Source organism: Papaver somniferum, unplaced genomic scaffold (genome assembly GCF_003573695.1).
Source record: "Papaver somniferum cultivar HN1 unplaced genomic scaffold, ASM357369v1 unplaced-scaffold_123, whole genome shotgun sequence".
Classification (NCBI taxonomy): Eukaryota; Viridiplantae; Streptophyta; class Magnoliopsida; order Ranunculales; family Papaveraceae; genus Papaver; species Papaver somniferum.
Window position 1 is genome coordinate 6,705,517 of NW_020621381.1, and position 17,104 is coordinate 6,722,620.

At 35.8% G+C, this 17,104-nt stretch overlaps 2 protein-coding genes across 2 annotated transcripts; both read right to left on the reverse strand.

Moving 5' to 3' along the window:
- Positions 1–3,684: 3,684 nt before the first annotated feature.
- On the reverse strand, positions 3,685–5,175 carry LOC113331060. Its single transcript, XM_026577846.1, has 2 exons — positions 4,077–5,175; positions 3,685–3,917 (listed from the first exon to the last, which is right to left on the reverse strand). Exons 1-2 carry the CDS (start codon positions 5,173–5,175, stop codon positions 3,685–3,687), a joined length of 1,332 nt encoding a protein of 443 aa, XP_026433631.1.
- A 6,977-nt stretch (positions 5,176–12,152) lies between these two features.
- LOC113331061 lies at positions 12,153–13,643 on the reverse strand. Its single transcript, XM_026577847.1, has 2 exons — positions 12,545–13,643; positions 12,153–12,385 (listed from the first exon to the last, which is right to left on the reverse strand). The coding sequence occupies exons 1-2, from the start codon at positions 13,641–13,643 to the stop codon at positions 12,153–12,155; spliced, it is 1,332 nt and encodes a 443-aa protein (XP_026433632.1).
- Positions 13,644–17,104: the final 3,461 nt, after the last annotated feature.

A 17,104-nucleotide genomic window follows, 5' to 3' on the forward strand; every position in this document is an offset into this window, starting at 1 on the left:
CGCATCACGTACCACAACACCAGCCCCTGCAACACCTGGGTTTCCTTTTTCCGCACCATCACAACATAATAAAATCTCATCCCTATTAGGAGGATGCCAAAAAACTTCAATTGGATCGATCTGATGAACCTTCCTATCAGCCACACGGAAGTGGTTCAAAATTTCCAAATCTGCTGAAGTATTACGCATGGAACTCTTCACCCTAACAGAATATTCATGAACCAAAAAGAAAACTCTCTTCTTGAAGAAGTGAATGTTAGTTGCCAAATTTTGAAAACAAGCTAAATTCCTAGTCTGCCACAACTCCGAGCGAATCACCAAGTTAGCAAGAAGCCATAAATCCTTAATAATACGACTCCTACCTTTTGCTGATTTATATGAGGTCACAACATCATAATAAGGTCTTAAATGAAACAAACCTGAACACCACTGCCAGATTTGCATAGCAAACGGATAACTCCAAATAATGTGCTCCAACGATTCCTCATCAGCATTGCATAAGTAACATTTGTTGGCTAATTCAATTTTGAATCTACTCCTAATCTTGTCTTGAGTAGCACAAACCTCTCTACAAATCTTCCAATTCTGGGCAGCAAGTTTAGGATGAATTTCCTTCCTCCACAAAAGACCATACACCGCTGAAGTTGAATACTCCCTTCTAATGAGATTCTTAGCTGAAGAAACAGAAAAACGTCCATTCATCTCTGGCATCCAAATTCTACAATCCTTCCCACCTTGTAACAAAGGCAAATCCTCCAAGACTACCCCAGCACGCATCAAATTCTGGAGATGAACACCCTGCAACTGCCAAGTATTATTATCAATAATATCACTAACCTTAACATTTCTGTCAAGGTCAGTTTCATTAAGAAATCAGCAATGCTCTCATTCCCATACCAAACATCAAAATAAAGAGATGTAGCCCTCCCATCACCAATAAGAACCTTAGAATGCTTGTCCACAATAGAATGAATCAATTTAATGCCCGGCAGAATTGAAGATTTCACACCATAAAGTTTGATACCACCATTTCTAGTAGTAAACTTTGCCCACAAAAAACGAGCCCATTTCTTGTCTGAAGAACGAATACTCCACCAAAGCTTCATGAGAAGAGCTTTATTAATAACAACCATGCTGGTTATACCAAGACCACCTTCCTTCAGAGGACAACAAACTTTAGGATACCCAACAACAAATTTCCTAGTAACATCAGCATCACCAGACCAAAGAAAATTACGAATGGCTCTTTCCGCCTGCTGAACAAACTTTCTAGGCCACTTGTACACCGCCATGTTGTGAATGGCATAGCTAGCTATCACTGAATTAATAAGAACAACTCTATCTTGAAAAGAAAGAAATCTTCCCTTCCAAACCGAAAGTTGATTCTTTATTTTCTCCATCACATTGCTTATGTGACGATATCGAACAACCCCAGGCATGATCTGAACTCCCAAATACCTGTCCGGAAAATTGGAAATTTCCATACCAAGCAAATTAGTGATAGTTCCACAGCGACTCAATGAACCACCACCATAATAAACCTTACTCTTTTAACGACAAACAGATTGCCCAGAGGCACTTTGATATTTACCAAGCAAAGATAGAAGATTACGCAAACTCTTCATATTGCCTTTACAAAAAATCATAATGTCATCAGCAAAGAAAAGATGAGTGGGAGAAATACCTTTCTTTGAGAGCATTGGCGTCATCTTCTTTTCCACAAACAATTTCGTGAGATTTCTACTCAGAACATCTTCAATAAGAACAAAAATAAGGGGAGATAAGGGATCACCTTGCCTCAGACCTCTATTGATTGTGAAGAAACCCTCAGGACTTCCATTAAGAAGAATAGAAATCCTTGCTGAATTAAGGATTGACCAGATCCAAGAACACCATCTATGAGAGAAACCATATTTTCGAAAAACCTCTAAGACAAAGGACCAGCTAACCGTGTCAAAAGCTTGAGTAATATCTAGCTTCAACCCCAAATTACCATCCCTCCGCTTAGTTTTTAAATCATTGATCATCTCCGACGCCACACTAATGTTCTCATGGATATTTCTCCCCTTCATAAATGCAACTTGCTCTTCTGAAACCAAATTATCAAGAACACTCCCCAGTCTTGTAGCTAAAATCTTAGTAAAAATCTTAAAGAAAAATTACTAAGACCAATAGGCCTGAAGTTTCGAAGAGAATTGGCCCCTCTAAACTTGGCAAGTAAAATAATAAGACTAGAATTAGTACCTTGAGGAATCATCTGCCGACGCCAGCAATACGTGACAACATTGAAAAGGTCTTGCTGAATCACATCCCAGCAATGCCTATAGAAACAACCAGAGAAACCATCCGGCCCAGGGGCACTATCAGCGCCAAGATCAAAAACAACATTCTTAATCTCTTCAATAGTAGGAATCTCATCCATTCTCTGACTATCTTCCACGGAAATAATGTTATGATCATATTGAAACAAAGCATCATCAATAGGCAACTCAGCACCATTAAATTTATCCTCAAAATATTTAATTTGGACACAATCAGTTATAACAACCCCATTATCATCCACCAACTCCGAAATCATGTTACTACTCCTTCTAGTCCTAATATTGGCATGAAAAAAAGAAGTATTACTAGCACCTTCCTGAAGCCATTTATTTCTTGACTTTTGCTTCAACATAGTAGCTTGTTGTGCACGAATTTCCTGAAGAGTAACTGAAGCCTCCTTGGCATAATTCAGCTTAGTTACATCTTCTGGATCCTCATCTGAAATTGTAAGCGCCACTTCCATAGTCAACTGCGCTTGCTTGAGCTTAGCATACACATTTCCAAAGACACGTAAATTCCACTCTTTCATGATAACCTTTAACCTTTTAAGTTTGGAAGGAAAAATAAAAGCAGGCGTACCAGTAATAAGGGCGTTCCAACTCTCACTCACCATGCGCATGAAGTCTGAATGAGAGAACCACATCTTCTGAACTCTAAAAGGAGCTCGTTTCGGTCTAGTATTAACAAAAGGAAAGCCAATAAGAGTGGAATGGTCAGAAACTTCACGAGGAAGAGCTTTACACCTCCAATTCTCAAACTTAATAAGCCACGCCTCATTAATCAAAGCTCTATCTAGCTTACAAAGAATTCCATTAGCCCAAGTGAACTTAGAACCCAAAAAATCAGCTTCAAAAAGATCATTATCCTCCATCCAATCACTAAAATCATTGATGACTGAAGTACGTGGTTGTCTACCTCCTCTCTTCTCCTCATTGCGAAGAACACAATTAAAATCACCCATAACCAACCATGGAGTATTATTATCAACTGAAGAAAGTTGCTGCCATAAACTTCTTCTCGTGACACGTAAACAGCTAGCATGAACAAAGGAAATCAAAACCCCCTCTTCAATAGTAATAGCTTGCCTACTTCAATAGTAATAGCTAGAATTCATAACTACAGGCGTAGCTATGCAGTTGGACCAAAAAATCCATATGTTTCCTTTAGACGAACCAACAGAATTATGAATAACTTCTTTCTTATAGCCATCCACATATAAAGTTTGCAAGAAATTTAAAGTACAATGTACCTTTGGCTCTGCAATACATAAAATATCCGGCTTGAAATCATGAAATAACTCACGCAACTTATTCTTAGCAGCATCACGTGCAATGCCATTTATGTTCCAATATAGAACACGCATTAAAAACCAGTTTTGGAGGAGTTAATATCAATCTGAGAAGTTGCACCAGAATTAATTCTTGGTAAACTTCCTTTTTCAGCACAAATTCTCAAATTGGAGTCCTGAAGGGACTCGGAATCAGAAGTATTCCTACCCTCAGTAGTATTCACTACCTTATGCATGGATTGCATGCGAACACGCCTAGCTTCTTGATCAGCCCTAAACTTTGCATCAGCTGAACTCTCCTCCACATCTTGAATTGTTTCAATAGCATTATATCTGTTTTTATTCAAAAGAAACTCCCCAGCCGTAAGCTGATCACAAAGAGGAGTAGGAGTTGCGGTCACAATCCTAACAGGTTTGGGAATCCTAGTTCCAACCAAACTTATTATAGTTGATGGATTAGTCTCACCCACTTTTCCATTCTTAACTAAAACTGATTTTGAAGCCTGCGCTTGTTTAGTTCTCGCCAATTCAACATAGACAGATTCAAAATCATCTTTGGCTTGTGCCATAACAACCTCCAACTGCTGAGCCTTCACCAGCTTAGCAGCAAACTCCACATCAGCTTCTTCACCAGCAATATTATCAACAACATCACGAACATCTACATTGACGTTGTGAGATTTTTTTTTACCCTTCTTCTTACGCCTAGCCACTTGCCATTCCCCACCAGCAGGTTTAGGAATATTGCTCACGCCAGGTTGAGAATCATCAACGCTAACTTGTTTGCTTACCACAAGTTGTCGCTCAGTATTTTCCTTGTGCTGCTTTCTACATTCATGATCAGTATGCCCAATCAACTTGCACTTGGAACAATATTTTGGAACTTTTTGAATCTCAACAGATTGCCAAAAATCTAAACCCCCAACCGTAATATGAATAGCATCAGTAGCTGCTTCAGCAAAATTAATATCCACCAAAACTGATGCAAAGTGACCATATTCATGAGCAAGAGTACGTCTATCAACCACAATTGGAGTTCCTAATGATTTATCCAAGGACAATAGCGTTTTTTCTGTCCAGAATTCTAATGGAAGCCCTGGAAAAGAAACCCACACGGAAGCATGAGATGATATTTTTTTTTCAGCATCAAAACCAGGAAACCATTCAATTAGGGTTAGCTTTTGATGCCTCAAAAACCAAGCTTCAGCATTCAAAAGCTTGTCTTTTGCTGTTTGGGATTGTAACTTGATGGTGAAGAAACCTCTACTCATAGGAATTAGCTGAACCGCACCTTGACCTAGCTGCCATTGATGTTCCAAATCAACCTTCACCTCTTGGAAAGTAATTCCTTTGAAATCTAAACGTCCAATAAGACTGAATTTCCAAATATCACAACCTTCCAAATAGAAAGATTCAGGTAAAACAATCGCTGGTTTGCCTTCTTTTAACGTTGGCAATGGTAAAGAACTGAGATCAATAGATGTTGTTGGAAGCTGTTGCTTCCCCTTCACCTGATCAGCATAAGTACGAGACCTAACATGAGACGCATGAGAAGCATCTCCCATCTCAAATCACCCGTAGATGATTGAGGAGAACCAAAAAAATTGAAAAGTTTGAAAACCCAAAACCCTAAGGAAAAATCGCCTCAGAGCCAAGAGAGAGAAAATATGTCTTCTTTTGAACTATGACCCTAAGTCGTTACCTATACTTTTGTGTATTCTTTTGAACCATCCTCTTAAATTTACCAGTTTTAGTATATTATTAGATGTTTTAAACAGTTTCTAGCGGTCCAGGTAACATCTATTAATTCTCTAATCTTAAAGAACTATGAGTTATAGATAATAAGCCTACTACGAAACTAAGCAGCTTCCTATACTTTTGTATTCTTTTGAACTATCCTCTTAAATTTACCAATTTTAGTTTATTATTAGATGTTTTAAACAGTTTCCAGCGGTCCAGGTGGCATCTATTGATTCATTAATTTTAGTGAACTATGAGATATTGATAATAAGCCTACTACGAAACTAAACAGATGCCTATACTTTTGAGTATTCTTTTGAACCATCCTCTTAAATTTACAAGTTTTAGTATATTATTCGATGTTTTAAACAGTTTCTAGCGGTCCAGGTGTCATCTATTAATTCTCTAATCTTAAAGAACTATGAGTTATTGATAATAAGCCTACTACGAAACTAAGCAGATGCCTATACTTTTGTGAATTCTTTTGAACCTTCCTCTTAAATTTACCAATTTTAGTTTATTATTAGATGTTATAAACAGTTTCAAGCGGTCCAGGTGACATCTATTAATTATTTAATCTTAATGAACTATGGGTTATTGATAATAAGCCTACTACGAAACTAAGCCGTTACCTATACTTTTGCGTATTCTTTTGAACCATCCTCTTAAATTTACCAGTTTTAGTATATTATTAGATGTTTTAAACAGTTTCTAGCGGTCCAGGTGAGATCTATTAATTCTCTAATCTTAAAGAACTATGAGTTATTGATAATAAGCATACTGCGAAACTAAGCAGTCACCAATATATTTCTGTGTATTCTTTTGGTGCATCCTCTTAAATTTACTATTTTTGTATATTATTAGATTTTTTAAACAGTTTCTATCTGTCCAGGTGACATCTATTAATTTTCTAATCTTAAAGAACTATGAGTTATAGATAATAAGCATACTACGAAACTAAGCAGCTGCCTATACTTTTGTGTATTCTTTTGAACCATCCTCTTAAATTTACCAGTTTTAGTATATTATTAGATGTTTTTAACAGTTTCTAGCGGTCCAGGTGACATCTATTAATTCTCTAATCTTAAAGAACTATGAGTTATAGATAATAAGCCTACTACGAAACTAAGCAGATGCCCATACTTTTGTGCATTCTTTTGAACCATCCTCTTAAATTTACCAGTTTTTGTATATTATTAGATGTTTTAAACAGTTTCTAGCGGTCCAGGTAACATCTATTAATTCTTTAATCATAAAGACCTATGAGTTATAGATAATAAGCCTATGACGAAACTAAGCAGCTGCCTATACTTTTGTGTATTATTTTGAACCATCCTCTTCAATTTACCAATTTCAGTTTATTATTAGCTGTTTTAAACAGTTTCTAATGGTCAAGGTGACATCTATTAATTCCTTAATCTTAATGAACGATGAGATATTGATAATAAGCCTACTACGAAACTAAGGAGCTGCCTAAACTTTTGTGTATTCTTTTGAACCATCCTCTTAAATTTACCAGTTTGAGTTTATTATTAAATGTTTTAGACAGTTTCTAGCGGTCCAGCTGACATCTATTAATTCTCTAATCTTAAAGAACTATAAGTTATTGATAATAAGCATACTACGAAACTAAGCAGTCACCTATATATTTCTGTGTATTCTTTTGGTGCATTCTCTTAAATTTACTAGTTTTTGTATAATATTAGATGTTTTAAACAGTTTTTAGCGGTCTAGGTGACATCTATTAATTCTCTAATCTTAAAGAACTATGAGTTAAAGATAATAAGCCTACTACGAAACTAAGCAGATGCCTATACTTTTGTGTATTCTTTTAAACCATCCTCTTAAATTTAACAGTTTTAGTTTATTATTAGATGTTATAAACAGTTTCTAGCGGTCTAGGTAACATCTATTAATCTCTAATCTTAAAGAACTATGAGTTTAGATTATAAGCCTACTACGAAACTAAGCAGTTGCCTATACTTTTGTATTCCGTTGAACTATCCTCTTAAATTTACCAGTTTTAGTTTATTATTGGATGTTTTAAACAGTTTCCAGCAGTCCATGTGGCATTTATTAATCTTTAATCTTAATGAACTATGAGATATTGATAATAAGCCTACTACGAAACTAAGCAGCTGCCTATAATTTTGAGTATTCTTTTGAACCATCCTCTTAAATTTGCCAGTTTTAGTTTATTATTAAATTTTTTAAACAGTTTCTGGCGGTCCAGGTGACATCTTTTCATTCTTTAATCTTAATGAACTATGAGTTATTAATAATAAGCCTACTACGAAACTAAGCCGTTACCTATACTTTTGTGTATTCTTTTGAACCATCCTCTTAAATTTACCAGTTTTAGTATATTATTAGATGTTTTAAACAGTTTCTAGCGGTCCAGGTAACATTTATTAATTCTCTAATCTTAAAGAACTATGAGTTATAGATAATAAGCCTATTACGAAACTAGACAGCTTACTATACTTTTGTATTCTTTTGAACTATCCTCTTAAATTTACCAGTTTTAGTTTATTATTAGATGTTTTAAACAGTTTTCAGCGGTCCAGGTGGCATCTATTAATTCTTTAATCTTGATGAACTATGAGATATAGATAATAAGCCTACTAGGAAACTAATTTTTTTTTGCTAAATCCAGATTGTATTAATGAATAGCCAATATTTACAAAGAGTTCACAAGAAAAGAGGTCCTAAGACCCCAAAAACTTACAAACTATTTAAATCTGAAATAAGAAACATATGGAAATTCTAAATGCCTCAGAAAATCCGGCCTTTCATCAAAGCTTAACCCTTCACCATTTCTAAGATAACATCCCCTCTTTGCCATACAATCAGCTGCAAAATTTGCCTCACGAAAAGTATGAACAAAACGAATAGAATCATAACTGTTATTAATTCTTCTCCACCTGTGTTTAACAAACCAAGGAAGATTTGTACCCGTCAAGGCAGCAATATCTCCCATTGAATCTGAACGCACAAGAACCTTTCTCATATTCCACTTCAAAGCCCATTCTAAACCAACAATAACACCATAAAGTTCAGCCAAGAAATTATTTGTAATTCCCAGCCCAATGCTCATAGCCCCAACAAAGTTACAATCCGCATCACGTACCACAACACCAGCCCCTGCAACACCTGGGTTTCCTTTTTCCGCACCATCACAACATAATAAAATCTCATCCCTATTAGGAGGATGCCAAAAAACTTCAATTGGATCGATCTGATGAACCTTCCTATCAGCCACACGGAAGTGGTTCAAAATTTCCAAATCTGCTGAAGTATTACGCATGGAACTCTTCACCCTAACAGAATATTCATGAACCAAAAAGAAAACTCTCTTCTTGAAGAAGTGAATGTTAGCTGCCAAATTTTGAAAACAAGCTAAATTCCTAGTCTGCCACAACTCCGAGCGAATCACCAAGTTAGCAAGAAGCCATAAATCCTTAATAATACGACTCCTACCTTTTGCTGATTTATATGAGGTCACAACATCATAATAAGGTCTTAAATGAAACAAACCTGAACACCACTGCCAGATTTGCATAGCAAACGGACAACTCCAAATAATGTGCTCCAACGATTCCTCATCAGCATTGCATAAGTAACATTTGTTGGCTAATTCAATTTTGAATCTACTCCTAATCTTGTCTTGAGTAGCACAAACCTCTCTACAAATCTTCCAATTCTGGGCAGCAAGTTTAGGATGAATTTCCTTCCTCCACAAAAGACCATACACCGCTGAAGTTGAATACTCCCTTCTAATGAGATTCTTAGCTGAAGAAACAGAAAAACGTCCATTCATCTCTGGCATCCAAATTCTACAATCCTTCCCACCTTGTAACAAAGGCAAATCCTCCAAGACTACCCCAGCACGCATCAAATTCTGGAGATGAACACCCTGCAACTGCCAAGTATTATTATCAATAATATCACTAACCTTAACATTTCTGTCAAGGTCAGTTTCATTAAGAAATCAGCAATGCTCTCATTCCCATACCAAACATCAAAATAAAGAGATGTAGCCCTCCCATCACCAATAAGAACCTTAGAATGCTTGTCCACAATAGAATGAATCAATTTAATGCCCGGCAGAATTGAAGATTTCACACCATAAAGTTTGATACCACCATTTCTAGTAGTAAACTTTGCCCACAAAAAACGAGCCCATTTCTTGTCTGAAGAACGAATACTCCACCAAAGCTTCATGAGAAGAGCTTTATTAATAACAACCATGCTGGTTATACCAAGACCACCTTCCTTCAGAGGACAACAAACTTTAGGATACCCAACAACAAATTTCCTAGTAACATCAGCATCACCAGACCAAAGAAAATTACGAATGGCTCTTTCCGCCTGCTGAACAAACTTTCTAGGCCACTTGTACACCGCCATGTTGTGAATGGCATAGCTAGCTATCACTGAATTAATAAGAACAACTCTATCTTGAAAAGAAAGAAATCTTCCCTTCCAAACCGAAAGTTGATTCTTTATTTTCTCCATCACATTGCTTATGTGACGATATCGAACAACCCCAGGCATGATCTGAACTCCCAAATACCTGTCCGGAAAATTGGAAATTTCCATACCAAGCAAATTAGTGATAGTTCCACAGCGACTCAATGAACCACCACCATAATAAACCTTACTCTTTTAACGACAAACAGATTGCCCAGAGGCACTTTGATATTTACCAAGCAAAGATAGAAGATTACGCAAACTCTTCATATTGCCTTTACAAAAAATCATAATGTCATCAGCAAAGAAAAGATGAGTGGGAGAAATACCTTTCTTTGAGAGCATTGGCGTCATCTTCTTTTCCACAAACAATTTCGTGAGATTTCTACTCAGAACATCTTCAATAAGAACAAAAATAAGGGGAGATAAGGGATCACCTTGCCTCAGACCTCTATTGATTGTGAAGAAACCCTCAGGACTTCCATTAAGAAGAATAGAAATCCTTGCTGAATTAAGGATTGACCAGATCCAAGAACACCATCTATGAGAGAAACCATATTTTCGAAAAACCTCTAAGACAAAGGACCAGCTAACCGTGTCAAAAGCTTGAGTAATATCTAGCTTCAACCCCAAATTACCATCCCTCCGCTTAGTTTTTAAATCATTGATCATCTCCGACGCCACACTAATGTTCTCATGGATATTTCTCCCCTTCATAAATGCAACTTGCTCTTCTGAAACCAAATTATCAAGAACACTCCCCAGTCTTGTAGCTAAAATCTTAGTAAAAATCTTAAAGAAAAATTACTAAGACCAATAGGCCTGAAGTTTCGAAGAGAATTGGCCCCTCTAAACTTGGCAAGTAAAATAATAAGACTAGAATTAGTACCTTGAGGAATCATCTGCCGACGCCAGCAATACGTGACAACATTGAAAAGGTCTTGCTGAATCACATCCCAGCAATGCCTATAGAAACAACCAGAGAAACCATCCGGCCCAGGGGCACTATCAGCGCCAAGATCAAAAACAACATTCTTAATCTCTTCAATAGTAGGAATCTCATCCATTCTCTGACTATCTTCCACGGAAATAATGTTATGATCATATTGAAACAAAGCATCATCAATAGGCAACTCAGCACCATTAAATTTATCCTCAAAATATTTAATTTGGACACAATCAGTTATAACAACCCCATTATCATCCACCAACTCCGAAATCATGTTACTACTCCTTCTAGTCCTAATATTGGCATGAAAAAAAGAAGTATTACTAGCACCTTCCTGAAGCCATTTATTTCTTGACTTTTGCTTCAACATAGTAGCTTGTTGTGCACGAATTTCCTGAAGAGTAACTGAAGCCTCCTTGGCATAATTCAGCTTAGTTACATCTTCTGGATCCTCATCTGAAATTGTAAGCGCCACTTCCATAGTCAACTGCGCTTGCTTGAGCTTAGCATACACATTTCCAAAGACACGTAAATTCCACTCTTTCATGATAACCTTTAACCTTTTAAGTTTGGAAGGAAAAATAAAAGCAGGCGTACCAGTAATAAGGGCGTTCCAACTCTCACTCACCATGCGCATGAAGTCTGAATGAGAGAACCACATCTTCTGAACTCTAAAAGGAGCTCGTTTCGGTCTAGTATTAACAAAAGGAAAGCCAATAAGAGTGGAATGGTCAGAAACTTCACGAGGAAGAGCTTTACACCTCCAATTCTCAAACTTAATAAGCCACGCCTCATTAATCAAAGCTCTATCTAGCTTACAAAGAATTCCATTAGCCCAAGTGAACTTAGAACCCAAAAAATCAGCTTCAAAAAGATCATTATCCTCCATCCAATCACTAAAATCATTGATGACTGAAGTACGTGGTTGTCTACCTCCTCTCTTCTCCTCATTGCGAAGAACACAATTAAAATCACCCATAACCAACCATGGAGTATTATTATCAACTGAAGAAAGTTGCTGCCATAAACTTCTTCTCGTGACACGTAAACAGCTAGCATGAACAAAGGAAATCAAAACCCCCTCTTCAATAGTAATAGCTTGCCTACTTCAATAGTAATAGCTAGAATTCATAACTACAGGCGTAGCTATGCAGTTGGACCAAAAAATCCATATGTTTCCTTTAGACGAACCAACAGAATTATGAATAACTTCTTTCTTATAGCCATCCACATATAAAGTTTGCAAGAAATTTAAAGTACAATGTACCTTTGGCTCTGCAATACATAAAATATCCGGCTTGAAATCATGAAATAACTCACGCAACTTATTCTTAGCAGCATCACGTGCAATGCCATTTATGTTCCAATATAGAACACGCATTAAAAACCAGTTTTGGAGGAGTTAATATCAATCTGAGAAGTTGCACCAGAATTAATTCTTGGTAAACTTCCTTTTTCAGCACAAATTCTCAAATTGGAGTCCTGAAGGGACTCGGAATCAGAAGTATTCCTACCCTCAGTAGTATTCACTACCTTATGCATGGATTGCATGCGAACACGCCTAGCTTCTTGATCAGCCCTAAACTTTGCATCAGCTGAACTCTCCTCCACATCTTGAATTGTTTCAATAGCATTATATCTGTTTTTATTCAAAAGAAACTCCCCAGCCGTAAGCTGATCACAAAGAGGAGTAGGAGTTGCGGTCACAATCCTAACAGGTTTGGGAATCCTAGTTCCAACCAAACTTATTATAGTTGATGGATTAGTCTCACCCACTTTTCCATTCTTAACTAAAACTGATTTTGAAGCCTGCGCTTGTTTAGTTCTCGCCAATTCAACATAGACAGATTCAAAATCATCTTTGGCTTGTGCCATAACAACCTCCAACTGCTGAGCCTTCACCAGCTTAGCAGCAAACTCCACATCAGCTTCTTCACCAGCAATATTATCAACAACATCACGAACATCTACATTGACGTTGTGAGATTTTTTTTTACCCTTCTTCTTACGCCTAGCCACTTGCCATTCCCCACCAGCAGGTTTAGGAATATTGCTCACGCCAGGTTGAGAATCATCAACGCTAACTTGTTTGCTTACCACAAGTTGTCGCTCAGTATTTTCCTTGTGCTGCTTTCTACATTCATGATCAGTATGCCCAATCAACTTGCACTTGGAACAATATTTTGGAACTTTTTGAATCTCAACAGATTGCCAAAAATCTAAACCCCCAACCGTAATATGAATAGCATCAGTAGTTGCTTCAGCAAAATTAATATCCACCAAAACTGATGCAAAGTGACCATATTCATGAGCAAGAGTACGTCTATCAACCACAATTGGAGTTCCTAATGATTTATCCAAGGACAATAGCGTTTTTTCTGTCCAGAATTCTAATGGAAGCCCTGGAAAAGAAACCCACACGGAAGCATGAGATGATATTTTTTTTTCAGCATCAAAACCAGGAAACCATTCAATTAGGGTTAGCTTTTGATGCCTCAAAAACCAAGCTTCAGCATTCAAAAGCTTGTCTTTTGCTGTTTGGGATTGTAACTTGATGGTGAAGAAACCTCTACTCATAGGAATTAGCTGAACCGCACCTTGACCTAGCTGCCATTGATGTTCCAAATCAACCTTCACCTCTTGGAAAGTAATTCCTTTGAAATCTAAACGTCCAATAAGACTGAATTTCCAAATATCACAACCTTCCAAATAGAAAGATTCAGGTAAAACAATCGCTGGTTTGCCTTCTTTTAACGTTGGCAATGGTAAAGAACTGAGATCAATAGATGTTGTTGGAAGCTGTTGCTTCCCCTTCACCTGATCAGCATAAGTACGAGACCTAACATGAGACGCATGAGAAGCATCTCCCATCTCAAATCACCCGTAGATGATTGAGGAGAACCAAAAAAATTGAAAAGTTTGAAAACCCAAAACCCTAAGGAAAAATCGCCTCAGAGCCAAGAGAGAGAAAATATGTCTTCTTTTGAACTATGACCCTAAGTCGTTACCTATACTTTTGTGTATTCTTTTGAACCATCCTCTTAAATTTACCAGTTTTAGTATATTATTAGATGTTTTAAACAGTTTCTAGCGGTCCAGGTAACATCTATTAATTCTCTAATCTTAAAGAACTATGAGTTATAGATAATAAGCCTACTACGAAACTAAGCAGCTTCATATACTTTTGTATTCTTTTGAACTATCCTCTTAAATTTACCAATTTTAGTTTATTATTAGATGTTTTAAACAGTTTCCAGCGGTCCAGGTGGCATCTATTGATTCATTAATTTTAGTGAACTATGAGATATTGATAATAAGCCTACTACGAAACTAAACAGATGCCTATACTTTTGAGTATTCTTTTGAACCATCCTCTTAAATTTACAAGTTTTAGTATATTATTCGATGTTTTAAACAGTTTCTAGCGGTCCAGGTGTCATCTATTAATTCTCTAATCTTAAAGAACTATGAGTTATTGATAATAAGCCTACTACGAAACTAAGCAGATGCCTATACTTTTGTGAATTCTTTTGAACCTTCCTCTTAAATTTACCAATTTTAGTTTATTATTAGATGTTATAAACAGTTTCAAGCGGTCCAGGTGACATCTATTAATTATTTAATCTTAATGAACTATGGGTTATTGATAATAAGCCTACTACGAAACTAAGCCGTTACCTATACTTTTGCGTATTCTTTTGAACCATCCTCTTAAATTTACCAGTTTTAGTATATTATTAGATGTTTTAAACAGTTTCTAGCGGTCCAGGTGAGATCTATTAATTCTCTAATCTTAAAGAACTATGAGTTATTGATAATAAGCATACTGCGAAACTAAGCAGTCACCAATATATTTCTGTGTATTCTTTTGGTGCATCCTCTTAAATTTACTAGTTTTTGTATATTATTAGATTTTTTAAACAGTTTCTATCTGTCCAGGTGACATCTATTAATTTTCTAATCTTAAAGAACTATGAGTTATAGATAATAAGCATACAACGAAACTAAGCAGCTGCCTATACTTTTGTGTATTCTTTTGAACCATCCTCTTAAATTTACCAGTTTTAGTATATTATTAGATGTTTTTAACAGTTTCTAGCGGTCCAGGTGACATCTATTAATTCTCTAATCTTAAAGAACTATGAGTTATAGATAATAAGCCTACTACGAAACTAAGCAGATGCCCATACTTTTGTGCATTCTTTTGAACCATCCTCTTAAATTTACCAGTTTTTGTATATTATTAGATGTTTTAAACAGTTTCTAGCGGTCCAGGTAACATCTATTAATTCTTTAATCATAAAGACCTATGAGTTATAGATAATAAGCCTATGACGAAACTAAGCAGCTGCCTATACTTTTGTGTATTATTTTGAACCATCCTCTTCAATTTACCAATTTCAGTTTATTATTAGCTGTTTTAAACAGTTTCTAATGGTCAAGGTGACATCTATTAATTCCTTAATCTTAATGAACGATGAGATATTGATAATAAGCCTACTACGAAACTAAGGAGCTGCCTAAACTTTTGTGTATTCTTTTGAACCATCCTCTTAAATTTACCAGTTTGAGTTTATTATTAAATGTTTTAGACAGTTTCTAGCGGTCCAGCTGACATCTATTAATTCTCTAATCTTAAAGAACTATAAGTTATTGATAATAAGCATACTACGAAATTAAGCAGTCACCTATATATTTCTGTGTATTCTTTTGGTGCATTCTCTTAAATTTACTAGTTTTTGTATAATATTAGATGTTTTAAACAGTTTTTAGCGGTCTAGGTGACATCTATTAATTCTCTAATCTTAAAGAACTATGAGTTAAAGATAATAAGCCTACTACGAAACTAAGCAGATGCCTATACTTTTGTGTATTCTTTTAAACCATCCTCTTAAATTTACCAGTTTTAGTTTATTATTAGATGTTATAAACAGTTTCTAGCGGTCTAGGTAACATCTATTAATCTCTAATCTTAAAGAACTATGAGTTTAGATTATAAGCCTACTACGAAACTAAGCAGTTGCCTATACTTTTGTATTCCGTTGAACTATCCTCTTAAATTTACCAGTTTTAGTTTATTATTGGATGTTTTAAACAGTTTCCAGCAGTCCATGTGGCATTTATTAATCTTTAATCTTAATGAACTATGAGATATTGATAATAAGCCTACTACGAAACTAAGCAGTTGCCTATAATTTTGAGTATTCTTTTGAACCATCCTCTTAAATTTGCCAGTTTTAGTTTATTATTAAATTTTTTAAACAGTTTCTGGCGGTCCAGGTGACATCTTTTCATTCTTTAATCTTAATGAACTATGAGTTATTAATAATAAGCCTACTACGAAACTAAGCCGTTACCTATACTTTTGTGTATTCTTTTGAACCATCCTCTTAAATTTACCAGTTTTAGTATATTATTAGATGTTTTAAACAGTTTCTAGCGGTCCAGGTAACATTTATTAATTCTCTAATCTTAAAGAACTATGAGTTATAGATAATAAGCCTATTACGAAACTAGACAGCTTACTATACTTTTGTATTCTTTTGAACTATCCTCTTAAATTTACCAGTTTTAGTTTATTATTAGATGTTTTAAACAGTTTTCAGCGGTCCAGGTGGCATCTATTAATTCTTTAATCTTGATGAACTATGAGATATAGATAATAAGCCTACTAGGAAACTAATTTTTTTTTGCTAAATCCAGATTGTATTAATGAATAGCCAATATTTACAAAGAGTTCACAAGAAAAGAGGTCCTAAGACCCCAAAAACTTACAAACTATTTAAATCTGAAATAAGAAACATATGGAAATTCTAAATGCCTCAGAAAATCCGGCCTTTCATCAAAGCTTAACCCTTCACCATTTCTAAGATAACATCCCCTCTTTGCCATACAATCAGCTGCAAAATTTGCCTCACGAAAAGTATGAACAAAACGAATAGAATCATAACTGTTATTAATTCTTCTCCACCTGTGTTTAACAAACCAAGGAAGATTTGTACCCGTCAAGGCAGCAATATCTCCCATTGAATCTGAACGCACAAGAACCTTTCTCATATTCCACTTCAAAGCCCATTCTAAACCAACAATAACACCATAAAGTTCAGCCAAGAAATTATTTGTAATTCCCAGCCCAATGCTCATAGCCCCAACAAAGTTACAATCCGCATCACGTACCACAACACCAGCCCCTGCAACACCTGGGTTTCCTTTTTCCGCACCATCACAACATAATAAAATCTCATCCCTATTAGGAGGATGCCAAAAAACTTCAATTGGATCGATCTGATGAACCTTCCTATCAGCCACACGGAAGTGGTTCAAAATTTCCA

Coding starts and splice junctions, on each gene's coding strand:
- LOC113331060 (XM_026577846.1), bottom strand. CDS start 5,175: ATGGGAGATGCTTCTCATGCGTCTCATGTTAGGTCTCGTACTTATGCT. Junction 3,918..4,076: donor AGTTAAGAATGGAAAAGTGG/GTGAGACTAATC, acceptor AAACAATTCAAG/ATGTGGAGGAGAGTTCAGCT.
- LOC113331061 (XM_026577847.1), bottom strand. CDS start 13,643: ATGGGAGATGCTTCTCATGCGTCTCATGTTAGGTCTCGTACTTATGCT. Junction 12,386..12,544: donor AGTTAAGAATGGAAAAGTGG/GTGAGACTAATC, acceptor AAACAATTCAAG/ATGTGGAGGAGAGTTCAGCT.